Below are 13557 nucleotides of genomic sequence, written 5' to 3'. Positions count from 1 at the left end.
CCGGAATATTCCTTTAATTCACAATGAGAACGATTTTTATTTTATACATATATATATATATATATATATATATATATATATATATATATATATATATATATACTGTATATATATTTTGCCCAGTTTAGATGAAATGGTATAAAACCAGTGGTCCTTTCACAGCCATACCTTTCAATCATTGTAACATTGATGTGAGTATGGCATGGATAATGTCTGCTTTAAGCTTGATTCTCTTATTCTAAAAAGTGATTATTTATAGCCTTAGCTCTGTACCCATTATGTAAACATTGCTTATTTTAGTCACATTGTTAGTTTCTTTTACTCTTACCAGAAATGCAATAATTCCCTAAATTCGCCATCTAATAGCTCCATGCTGTCTGAATGAGAGCATTCCAGTTTTTTTTTCTTCTTCTTTTGTATAGCTTTTCTGATTAGAATTTTAAAGTTTTTATGTGCACTATCAAGTCTTTGCCTTCACTATGACTATGCAATAAACCCTATCAGCTTTCATTTTAATATTTTGATACTGAGGTATAGTTTGCAAAGTCATAGCAGTTCCAGTCTAAAAGGCTATTAAACAACAATATAACTTTTCTTTTCAATATTTTCAAGACTGTTTATGAATATCCCTTACATTGATAATGTACTGTGGACAATGAAGTCATACAGCACTGACCTCTGCTGGCTTGGATGTTCTAGTGATGTGTTCATTAACAAATCTCTAATTAAGCTAACTATTTTTTTATTTTTATTCACTATATATATATATATATATATATATATATATATATATATATATATATATATATATATATAATCCCCATGTATATGCAATGCAATGCCATTTCTACGTGTATGAAAGCATTTGAAAATACCTCATTTTATCTCTGAGAATAATAACAACTGTGCGCCCAAGAAGTTAGTCTACCTGCCTGATGTTTGCTAACTCCCAAAGCTCTTCACCATTGATTTGCTCACAGACATACTTTAAATGAGACAAAATTCTCTTGATATTTGTTGCTGTGCTGTTTGTACACATTTATTTTCCAACACACATGTTCGTAATTCTATGAGGACTTTTCCACTTTCAACTTGTACAAATTATTTTCTATACCCTAAACCCACCCTAAACCTAACCCTCACACAGACCTTTTGGCATTTATTTATTTATTTAGTGGGGACAGTTGGGAGGTCCTCACAATGTTGGTGAAACAGGAACACACACATACCTTCCTAAAACAAACCTTTTAAATGTGGCCCCACCAAATTTTGCTCCCTAGATTTGAGAGGGAGTGTACAGAAGTGGTGGGTCTCAGACCCAGTTGCCCTTTGACCTCACATTAGCACAGTGTGTAGTACTGTGGCGTAGCGGGCACGAGGGTCAGCTTACATATGCCTCAGAATCTGCTGTGATTCGCTAAATGTCATGCTTTGAAACCTCCAGAAAAAGTCAGGGGTCATGTTCTTTAATAAGCCCACTTCTGAAGGGTTCCTTCTTTTTTAATGGCCTGTCTCTGCCAGGATTTATGAGCATCTTCAACACTATGTTTAAAAACATAGTAGTAGAAAACAAAATATTGCATCCTTTTGCAGTATGAATCTTTTATTAGATTAATATGTCAGTTCAATTAATCAATTTCCATAAAAAATTTACCATTTAATTGATCCTTTTAAAAATGTACTGTATACTTCTAATTTTAATGTGCTTTTATGAACTTAATGCACTTGTGAAAAATGTTGCATAGTAAGGGTGTCTTCAAAAAATAATGCCATAAATAGTATTCATTTATCAATTAATGTCATACAAAGTCCAGTAAACATAAAAAGCTAAATCAATATTCGGTGTGACCACCTTTGCCTTTAAAACAGCACCAATTCTCCTGGGTACACCTGGACACAGTTTTTCTTGGTTTTGGCTAATAGGATGTTCCAAGCTTCTTGGAGAATTTGCCACAGTTCTTCTATCTATTTCTCAATTGCTTCTGTCTCTTCATGTAATCCCAGACTGACTTGATGTTCAGTGGGGGACTCTGTGGGGGCCATGACATCTGTTCCAGGGCTCCCTGTTCTTCTATTCTGTTCTATTCTATTTGCAAAAGAAATGTTTAAGAGTCTAGAATTTATATTTCCTACTGACACACTAAAGCTGAAGATATAAATAACCATCATTTTTGTGAAACTTCTTATGTGCCTAAGACTTATGCACAGTAATGTATGTAATATACAATGTTTAGATGACATCATCCACATTGAGGGACTTTACCTTTACTCCACTCTTTTGGTGAAATTGAAGAGTGAATAAAAAGTAAGTTTTTTTTTTTAGTTTTTTTTTTTTTTTTTTTTGCTCTTCTGTGGCTTTTGTTATAAAGGATGAAAAGCATTTTAAGATCACTCAGTAAACCTCCCTATTCATGGTACAAGGAGATGGAATGACATTTGTATTTTAATAATACAGAAAAGCAACATAATACTGCTTCCCATGAAACACACTGAAGTGACACATAGTCAGCCAACGGGAAATGGGGGACATGAAACACACATGCCCCTCTTTCTTGCAGCCAACATTTCTTTGCTTAAAGCCCCAGACAATAGTGCTTTCTTACCCTTTAATATTCTAGGAGGCGCCATCTGATACCTGGCAATCAGCTAATCTGGTGCCCTAGGCGACAGGGTCACCTTTGGGCAGGTAACAATAGATTATTTACCCAATGTGCTTTTTTGTCCTCTCCTTTGTGCAAGTGAGCAAATCCTACCTGGGTGCCATTCAATTAGCACTGACTCACATTGCCTGTTGTAGACAACTGTGTGCGAAGAGAAGGACATTTTCCCACGACAGTAAACAGACTTTGTACAGTCCCAGATCCCACTCTCACACTTACTTACACAATAAAAAAATGCATTCCGGACCAAACTCATGAATTAAATTATATCCGCTGTCTTGATGTGCAAGCATAGAGTATGTCCTTGAATCTGGGCTGCATTCTAGCTAATAACAATATTATCTGAGCATATCTCTTATCACCCTTTCATAAACTACCAAATGATGAGCCTGATTTTGCCCTGGCGTCTGACCCAAAACTCCTGCTAGAACATGTGCGGAAGTTTCATGAAATTTAATAAGGATATGTAACTTCTCATATACTCTGCCTTTTTGGATGACCTTTACTTTGATTAATGACAGATACCATATGACACTTTAAGAGTGAGTGGGGGTATTCAGCTGCCAGGCTTTGGCAAGCGATCATAGAGGACGCCCCTGGTGAGAACACAAACTTGATCTCCATCATGCCGCATATGCGTACATCCATGCATTAGTAATGTCTAAGATCACAGCCAGCTCTCCAGGGGGTCCAAGTTGTAGCCTAATCTTTTTAAATGGAGAGAGCCTTGGATATCCTTAAGACTGACATCACACCTGCCATTGGTTAAAAACACATAGCCAACTTACCTGGTGCTTCCAATAAGAGATGATTCATTGAAAGTGATGTCATTCCCTTTACTGATTGAATTATCAGGCTTAGGACTCTAATGTGAAACACTGGTGTCAGTGACATAGACAACCCACGGATCGTTCATTATATATGTACAAATATAAATATTTAATAGGGTGGAAGGGTTTAGAAAAATAGGTTTCTTTCAGGCAGGACTGACGTTTTAAGTTTTCTTGTGGTTCTTGCAGAGCTCATGTTTGGAGTCAGTATTTTTTACTTGTCCTGCGAGGATCTGTGAATTCAGCATTGGGCCATTTTTACTGCTAAAAGAAATGTCAAATGCAAACTGAAGTACATACCTCTACACAGCCAAATAACTTCTCACACAACAAAGAAAAACAAACACTCATACTTCAATTACTTTGTATGAAGTCTTCAAACAAATGGCTTGTCTAGTTTAGATCGTATCACTTCTTTGCATTTTGACAGTTTATAAGGGAGGCACATATGGCCAGTTGCTATAATGGTCAAGATTATATGCTTAAAAAGAACAAAGTCCACATTGGGATGTGCAGAAAGAGGCATATGAGTTTAAATCGAACATTCTGTAACATAAAACTCAAAAACTCAAAGTCAAACATAACAAAATAACCTTTATCATATTTGCATCATCACACTCAAAGAATTTAAATACAAAAGCCAACCATCAACAACAAAAACACACATCTGTGCTTTCATAAAATCTTGTCATAAGAAATAATTAGTGTAAAGCTACAGTTTTTGATTCAGAGCACATTTCTATTGTGCTTTAACAGGTTTTTCTTACTTGCTTTCTTATGAGGTGAGAGTAAAGACACTGCAGCTTTATAATCTTCAAAAGGTCAGTGCATTGCCTGGAACATTCTACAGCCCTCTTAGTGCAAGTTGGGATATCTGAGGACAGGAAGGCACTGTTCAATATAGTTATATTGTTGTTTAAGAATGATTTGTGCTTATTGGGTCCCTGTTATTAGGCCACAATGTGGTGCAACAAAATTAGTCCAGGACAAGTGAAATGCAGCTCTTTAGTATTGACGACATCATACCACAAGTCAGAGGTCACTGCTATCATCATCCATTTGTACAGTCTGCAGCTTGGCCAGCTCTTTACCCTCCATGTCCATATCTCCACAAACAACCCTGATCCGGCCCTCTCCTGCCCTGGCAGTGACCGGCAGGCTGTTGGACAGGGACAACTGGACATCTTGGGACCTGTAGTCTGAGGACAGGGCTCTAATGTCCTGCTGGAGGCCACGTCCAGTTTGATTCAGAGAGTGATGGACCTCTGTGCTGGAGAGGGCAGAGGTGACCGTAGCTGTGACAGTAGGGGGAAGACAGTTGCCACTGGAGGAAGAAGAGCTGAGATTTGAAGAAAGAAAAAGGGAGGCTGTATAGCCCAGGTTGTTGCCTTGGTCCAAGGGCATTTCAGAGGGATAGGTGTAGCTTCCAGCCACATCCAAAGGCTCCTGCTTGACAGTTTGGGTGTAGAGCAGGGTTTGGTTTGAGTGCTGGGATGAGTCACTGGCCACATTGCCCAAAGGAGCAGAGCCTGTATGTGGATAAAAGAGAGTATGAAACCCAAGTCATGTAATTTTTTTGGTTTCTTCTCCATGTCTGGTTAAAGAGTCTCGTTTCTTAGATTTGTTTAAATAGTGCATTAATTGTACTGTGACTTCAAGGTAACCCCATAAACTTTGTCCAGCCACGTGACTAGACAAACAAAACGTACCATGAACAACCCCATCCCAATTTAAAGGAATATTCCGGGTTCAATACAATTTAAGCTCAATTGGCAGCATTTGTGGTACAATATTGATTACCACAAAAATTCATTTTGATTTGTCCCTCCTTTTCTTTATAAAAAGCAAAAATCTGGGTTAAAGTGAGGCACTTACAATGGAAGTGAATGAGGTCAATCCGTAAACATTAAAATACTCACTTTTCCAAAAATATAGCCAAAAGACAAACAATATGCATATTAGCATGATTTTAGTGTGATAAAACTTACTAAACTTTTCTTTGTAAAGTTATAGCCAATTTTACAACTTCATTACCATGACGATGTAATGTCAACAAACCCTAAAACAACTGTAAAAATGTTTTAAACAACTTTACGGCTCAAATAATACATGAGATTTAACAGAAGAATTCATGTAAGTGCTTTTCTAAAATTATAAGCTTCACAATTCTGCATTTAAACCCTGTATTTAAAATTGGTCCCATTCACTTCCATTGTAAATGCCTCACTGTGATCTCAATTTTTGCTTTTTTTTTTAAAGAAAAGGAGGGACGAGTCAAAATATTTTTTTTGTGGTAATCAACATTTTGCCACAAATGCTTTCGATTGAGCTTCCTTTATTCCTTTAAAGGAATATTCTGGGTTCAATACAAGTGAAGCTCAATTAACAGCACTCACAGAATGGAAGTGAATGGGGCCAGTCCATAATTAAATGCACACTGTTTCAAATGTACAAAATGTAAACGTTATACTTGTTACTGTTAACATGATTTTAGTGTGATAAAATTGCTTTAATAACCTTATCTGTGTAAAGTTATATCCAGTACTGGGATTACAGGGTTTCATTGTCAGGGCAGCACTGTTGAAATATTGGATATAACTTGCATAAAAAGGTTAGTAAGCAATTTTATCGAACTAAAATCATGTTAACATTGTTTGCATCTTGTGGCTATACTTTTGAAACTGTGTGTATTTTAACGTTTATACACTGGCCCCATTAACTTCCATTGTAAGTGCCTCATTGTAACCAAAATGTTTGCTTTTTTTAAATTATTGTAATGAGTAAATACACCACAAATGCTGTTAATTGAACTTCACTTGTATTAAACCCTTCTGCTCTTTTCTTTTAGATGGCAGTGGTCACTCTTAAAGCTCATAGCAACTGAAATTCACTTCTGTTTCTCTCTCTTTCAGCCAATATCTCTTTGTATACCTCTCTTCTTTTCTTCAAAACTTTTCAAGTGAACTGTAAAATGAAACACCTTTTTCATTTTCTGTTTGCCATAAGACTCGCTATGATTTCCTTGTAACTCTAGAATGTGGTTCTTGGCACGTCTTTGCAATGACAGCCTCTGGCTTTTGGCCAGACACTTTTCTTCCATTAGACTTACACAAATGTCTGATAAATAATCACAGAGCCCAGACCCCTCCTGCCCTCCCCCTGCTTCATACTCACTTTTTTAAACTAGAACCAAATATTTCAACAGGTTTTCCTTAGCTTCCCCTGGGTATTGCTTATAGGAGAAGATTGTTGTAAAAGGGATTCGGGAACCTGCAACACTTAGATTTTCCTTTCACAGAACTTTAAAATCTGACTTGAACGTTTTTGCTTGCGAATTACTTGCTTTTTCTTCATAGACAGAAACAACAGGAAATTGCTATTGTTTCTTTGTATTTCTGCTCTGGACGCCAAACTTGGTGGGTTTTTCTGAAGACATATTTTTATTAAATTGCCTTTAAAATGATGGGCAGAAGGAAACAGGGTCTGGGCTAAACAATTTTAATATCTTCTTTTTCTTGCTGGATTGTTTGGGCTCAACTGTTTTCCTTCTAAATCAAAAGTTCAGCCAGGGGTGGGTTTGTTTTTATGTGGCTCGTAAACTGCATATTAAAGGATAAAACAGACGAGTGAGAGAGGAGCAGAACACAGCTAGCCTTGCTGTTATTGATGTGGCCATAAAATATTCATGGAAAGAACCATTAGTGAGCGGTTAGGGCCATGGAGAGGAGGTGGGGACAGTGTTGAGAGGCCTGCAATTGGTATGATCCTCAAGCCAGTTGACCTGAACCCCCACATGTCTCTCACTATTTTACCCTACAATACACTCCAGCTGCCCATAACCCACAGTGCACTTTTGAAAAACCTCTGCTCTTTTGCATTGAGCACTGCGGTTACTTTTGGCAAACTTAACTGCATAAAATATTCTGTCATAGTATTCTCCAAAGCGATGATGTAATTACTCTGGCTTTTATGAGCGCAATAGAAGTGCACTGACTTCTTCAGACATTGTTGTTTTTGTACTGTAACTTCCAAGGAAATATTATCCCTTTCTATACTCAATTTGCCATTTAAATCATAAATAAATACATTATACTGCATATGGACACAATATGCAGTATGTCCTCCTACCATGAGAAGATGATGTGGAAGATGGAGGCATCATAAGAGGAGGAAGACCCATGGTGGATTCAGTTCCAGGGAGATTGACCACACTGTAACTGCTAAGATGAAGCGCTCCTGAGGTGGTGGAGGGCGTGGAAGGGGCAGAGGCGAAAGAGACCACTGAAGGAATTACTCCATCTTCACTGGAAACAAGAGTTTGCATGTTTTCCAGCTTTCCAGATCCCGTTTCTGAAACCCCCATTGAATAAGGCGCATAGGACACAGAAGACCCACCCAACAGCCTCTCCTGGCTATGATGGGAGACCCTCTGGGGGTCAAAGGTCAAGAAATGGCCACCTGTGGCACCGAGTCCATTCAGGAGAGCATTGTTACCATGTGACTGAACATAGGCTCCACCATTGATGTAGTGAGCATTCACACTTGCAAGGTCACCATTAAAACTCATTCCTGCAGTTGCGTGTGAGGGCATTTTAACATCTCCGATTTGTTGGATGACAGTTGTTCCTCCATCTGAGTAAACTGTAGAGGGGGCTGTTCCATGTACAGCTGAGCTTGAAGAGCCGCTGGACAGGGGACGTGGTGACAGGTCCTCCTGGCCTTTACTGGACTCATCTTCTGTACTGTGATTGCCATCTGACTCACTGAAAGACAAGAATTGTGGTTAACGAAACAGACGCTTTGCATCATAATCATGAGACTTCTAATTAAAGTGAACATCTTTAGAAGGATACTGTATTGACTAATATGTGTCCAAAGCATTAGCATGATGGGGTTGTTTGGCCCTCTATATCCTCAATATTTATTGGTATATTTCATACTAAATGCAATGTTTGCCTTTACAAGCAATAATGATAAATACGATTTAAAAAAATTTCCGTAATCATTTAAAAACGAATGGATAATGTGTACTGTATTTAAAGATCAAAATTCTGAAAGAGAAATTGATTCTCCTCTCTCTCTCTCTCTCTTAGTTTCTAATAGAGTGCATTAATCAGCAAATTAAAATACTGTGCAATTTAAAAATGGAGAACTTGTGTAATAAAATGGTACTAAATAGACCATATTTATAAGGAGAGAACGGGGTTGGTTGGCACACTTTTCCTTCAATGTTGAATATCTCTGGTGGAACAAATGTTAGGAAACTCCCAACTATAGGTGCAAATGAAAGCTTAAGTTCTTAGGTAAAAAAAAACCAAACAAACCCATTCAATGTCCCCAATTATTGATTGACTTTGGTTAATTAATGATTAAAGTTATGTTGTGCATTTGTGTCAACCAACCTCATATTACCACAGTGTTATAACACTAAAGTTTTAAAAGAGAAGCAACACACAGAAAAACAAACAATAGTTTATTTTAAACCAGGACAATAGAACTCAACACATTTTTGTCTTATATAATTAATATGAGTAATGATTATGTAATTAATATAATTATATTAATACATTATTCATTTATGTTTTTGTAATTAATGTGAACAGTTTTTACTTATGTAAACTTGAAAAAAAAATATACATCTTCAATCATATAAACTTAATGTAAATGTATAAATGTAAAACACTGATCACATAAATCAGGAACTAACTGTATAATTGGCTTGGCTTGAACCATATACAATATGTGTAACAGGCCTCATAACAACAATAACAACTATTATTATTATTAATATTATGGATCATTTTCTGTTATATATGTTTATGCAGCAGTATTAGGTTTGTAAATAGTGTGTATGAAGGTATGAATTATCTTATATACAGTATATATATATATATAACCAATTTGCTAACAACCCTAAAACATATATGCCAACCCACACCACTAACATTCTTTTTGTAAATGATGTTAGTCATATTTATCACAGGCTTACAAATATTATATCAAAATATAACTGATACCCATCACTATTAACTCAAATTTATATATTTAAAAAAATCATGAACAGTATTATTTCTAAAACAGTTTTAGCAGAGGGGTTTATGTTTCTGTTTTGACACAGATAAAATGTGAATCTGTTTTCACCATAACAGATTTTAATATGCATTTGCTCTTAAAGAATCAATCAGTGTATGTCAAGAAAGTGAACATTTAGATGTTACAATTTTGTGAAATGTATTACTTAATTACCAGAAATTAACTCTGTGCCAACCAACCCCTGTAGCCATCCAACTCCGGTCTTCTCTACTTTTTAGCATTGAAATAACAAATAGGCTACTAAAAGTTGAAAAGTAGACAACATTTAAAAACAAACTGTTATTATAAAAATAAATTTCTGTTAATGTCTCTGTCATCATTTCCAAAGTGAAAAATGAGATAAAAGGAGCAGGGCTCTTGGAGGCATCTGGTGGATCTCTTTACAGACTATGACAGCTGCGGGTGCATCGTCCGGAGAGACTACAGCGGCCAAATCTATACAAAGATCTTATTGACACGACAAGCCGTTAGTCTTTTCTCACCCATAAAGCTCACATATGGAGTTCATGGGCATCTTCGTTCAGACTATGAGTACCCTAATTATGTCAGGGTGATGGTGCTGCATCAAAGCAATGCTCAGTCCTGATGCATACGGAAAAGTTGGACCTCCCTTATTTACGAGACTTGGGATTTATTATTTATGATAAAAGCAACGTATGACATTTGCGGGCGGGGTGGTTAAGAGTTATTTCTAGCGCAACTTGAAACTCGGTTTCATAAAAAAAAAAACGAATAATAAATTATTTTTTTTAAAAAGTGTAAGCAGAAGTTTACAAGTAATGAGCAATCTCTTATCTCCTTCAGAAATGCCTCATGCTGTGAAGAAAATTTCGGCCATGTCAGTGTAGATCTCTCTGAATGATTATCAGGGTGTGACAATGGGTTTAAAATCCAGAAACAAACACAATGGCAATGGTAATGTAATGGCTGATCATATCCCAGGTAAACTGAGGGTCTCTTTGGGCTGTGTTTGAAAGCAAATGTTTGTCAGGTCTTTGTTTTTGCTCTTAGGTCCACAATTAATGCCATATCTCACATCTTTAAATCAACCTGTCAAATTATGAAATGTGACCATTTTTGGTTCCCATAACGTTCCGGGAGCGTTCGATTTAGGTTATCAATTAAAACCTAAAAAATAACCATTAGCTAACATTCTGTATTAAATCAGCATCACACTAGCTACTTTTTCTTCAGATTTTCAGTGGTAAGCTTTATTTACATAATCGCTGGCAAGTCAGAGACAGTCAAACGTGGCCATTTGTCATTCTTTAATCGGTGTGGGTGACAGACCAAACAAAAAACTGACTGAAGAAAGCAAGATTTCAGCTAAAAAAAGTTGGTAGTGTAACATACTCGGCCAAAATCGAGTTGTTTTGAGTCGGCTAATGAGACGCCACCTTTAGGTTGTGACACAAACAACTCCCCGCAACGTTCTGGGAACGTTATAAATAATAACGTTCCTAGAACGTTATTTACAAGTTCCCACAAAAATAACTAAACGAGAACCATACGCTAACACTATGGAAACGTTCTGTGTTTGCAGGCTCTACAGCTCGTTTAAACGCTCAAAGCTTCGTGTTTCAAAACATTGGCGAAACGTGTTCTCCATTCCGTCTCGCGCACACGGTCCGACCCGTATGCTTTCCATTATAGCCTACTTTGTCTCAAACTATTCTCAAACGGGTGCAGATGATGTACTGAAATATACCTAGACATGGCAATGTATGTCCTACCTTTTTGACTGCGCCTCAGATGGATTTCTGTCTCTCTGCCGCCTGTTTTTGAACCAGTTGCTGACCTGCGTCAGAGAAAGTCCTGTAATTTTGGCGAGATTGCGTTTCTCGGCTGGAGAGGGGTACCTGTTTCGTTTATACATATCTTTCAGCGCATTCCTAGACCTCTCTTTGAAACAATACACGGTCTCCTCTCCGTCCCAGATAGTCCGAGGCAGGGGATATTTCCTGCGTAAGCGGTACTTGTCCACGGCACCCAGCGGTCTGCCCCGTGCCTTCTCCGCTTCGGTGTAACGCGCCTTGTACCACATATCCTGCAGAGACGGGTGATTTGACGGACTGAAACTGTGGTTCTCCAAAATGCAGTAGAGCTCTTGGTAGCGGGCCTGATGAAAAGCGACTATCGCTTGCGCTTTCAGGATGCTCTCGTTGCCCCGCAGCAGGTCACTCTGCGGCAGTGACCAAAGGAACCTGGCCAGGCGCTCCACGTTCCCTCCCTGCAGCAGCGCTTCGCAGACGCACGCGACCTGCTCGGGAGAGAAGGCCAGCGAGGCCGGTGTGCAGTCCAGAAGTTCGGAACGAATCGCATCGATGCCCGAGACTGAAGTTGCATTCTCCATAGACAACTCCGCGGGGTCCAGCACTGACAGCTTGACACTCCCACGATTCTCCAATGCCCTTGCGCTCTCCCTCTTGATCTCATCGGCACTAATGACCTCGCTCGAGGAAGAAGACATTTTTAACGCGTCCTGATAAGTCACTCCTCTGAGTTGCAAGCAGCACATCAGGCGATCGGGTTTCGCCCCTCCATCCAAGCACGATCAGGTATCTAGCCGCTGTGTGGTGTGGATAAGATCTTGCGTCTTCGTCCCACTGCAAGTTTAACTCCACAGCCCACGTTGGAAGGGAGTCCAAGTCCTGAGCGCATTTTGATTCGCCGCTCTGGCTCTGCGGGGAGGAGCGAGCAAGACAAACGTTTGCGATGGGAATGTCCATCAAGCATGACGTTAAAACGCGGGTACCTGCGCAAGGTAAGCGCAGCAGAATGCAGGCATCACTTCGTCCACACGTATAAACCCAAACAATATTCATTTTGCGTAATCACATTGCAGTAGTGCTTGTCGGTAATTTATAGGAGCCCAAACATTCTCCAGAGGTGTTTTAGGCAATATAGACGAAGTCCTAACATATGTTTGTGAGTTTGTTCACATAGACAGTTTCAGTCTCAGCTGTATTAACGCATGAAATACAGTCTGTAAAAGCGGAAGCTTTTTTAATCCTAAATGTTGCCCTGTTCCCCTTTCCAGTTGTTTATCTGTCTGTCCATTTGTCATAAAGGCACTGACACTTTGCCTCTTGATTGCACTCTTTTTTCCTTCAGTTTGTCATGCTGTTTACTGGAAGCTGAAGGGTTTGTATGGGAGCCAACAACCGCAACAGCTGACAGCTCTAAAAGCCCCTCACAAAATCAGAGGGTGTTTGACATGATTGCATCCCTAAAATTAAACCCAGCACAAACAGAATACTTGGCAGCAGTTCTGTGTAAAATTGTGCATTCACATGCTCTGTGGTATGGAGATACCTGAGTTTACCGGCCTATGCTTATAAGTTATAGGGGCTCATGTCCTGGGGTACGACAGTAAACTATGTCTGGGATCTACTGCCCTAACAGGAATGGACTATGTAATGAGGAGTGCTGGCATGAACCTGTTATGGCATTTTACAAAAATCAGGATAAGACATCTAACCTTGAGGGATTCACATTTAAGGCTGTACAATGGCCAGAATTGGTTGAAATAGTCTGTTAGACCATTTTTTGGATGCTTATTTTTTTCTACTGCTGAATATTCCAAATGACCGTCATTTGGATTTGCCCTTTGTCATTTTGGATGTACGGTATGTTAAAGGGATAGTTCACTCAAAAATAAAAATGTTCATAAAATTCTTATGTATGACTTTCTTCTGTTGAACACAAACAAAGATTTTTAGAAGAATATCTCAGCTCTGTAGGTCCATACAATGCAAGTGAATGGTGATCAGACCTTGAAGCTCCAAAAAGGAGATAAAGTCAGCATAAAAATAATCCATCAAACTCCAGAGGTTTAATCGATGTCTTCTGCAGCGATCCAGTTGGGTTTGGGTAAGAACAGAGCAAAATGTTCCTCCTTTTTCACTGTACATCTTGGCAGCAGTCTCCTTGGCAATCATGATTCCAAGCTCGATTACACTTCCTAGTGCAAT

At 38.5% G+C, this 13557-nt stretch overlaps 1 protein-coding gene across 1 annotated transcript; it reads right to left on the bottom strand.

Moving 5' to 3' along the window:
* Positions 1-3611: 3611 nt before the first annotated feature.
* Positions 3612-12193, bottom strand: six4b (SIX homeobox 4b). The gene is made up of 3 exons (XM_051644612.1): positions 11317-12193; positions 7619-8253; positions 3612-5019 (listed from the first exon to the last, which is right to left on the bottom strand). The coding sequence occupies exons 1-3, from the start codon at positions 12099-12101 to the stop codon at positions 4523-4525; spliced, it is 1917 nt and encodes a 638-aa protein (XP_051500572.1). The 5' UTR covers positions 12102-12193; the 3' UTR covers positions 3612-4522.
* Between the last annotated feature and the right edge of the window lie 1364 nt (positions 12194-13557).

The sequence above is a fragment of the Myxocyprinus asiaticus genome, chromosome 19 (genome assembly GCF_019703515.2).
Source record: "Myxocyprinus asiaticus isolate MX2 ecotype Aquarium Trade chromosome 19, UBuf_Myxa_2, whole genome shotgun sequence".
NCBI classification, from domain to species: Eukaryota; Metazoa; Chordata; class Actinopteri; order Cypriniformes; family Catostomidae; genus Myxocyprinus; species Myxocyprinus asiaticus.
This window is presented reverse-complemented; position numbering and strand designations above follow the sequence as displayed.

What these genes read in the sequence shown, in the direction of transcription:
- six4b (XM_051644612.1), bottom strand. Translation starts at nt 12,101, where the DNA reads ATGTGCTGCTTGCAACTCAGAGGAGTGACTTATCAGGACGCGTTAAAA. An exon ending in TCTGAGGCGCAGTCAAAAAG is followed by an intron (nt 8,254 to 11,316) that starts GTAGGACATACA and finishes CTTGTCTTTCAG; the next exon opens with TGAGTCAGATGGCAATCACA. An exon ending in TTCCACATCATCTTCTCATG is followed by an intron (nt 5,020 to 7,618) that starts GTAGGAGGACAT and finishes ATCCACATACAG; the next exon opens with GCTCTGCTCCTTTGGGCAAT.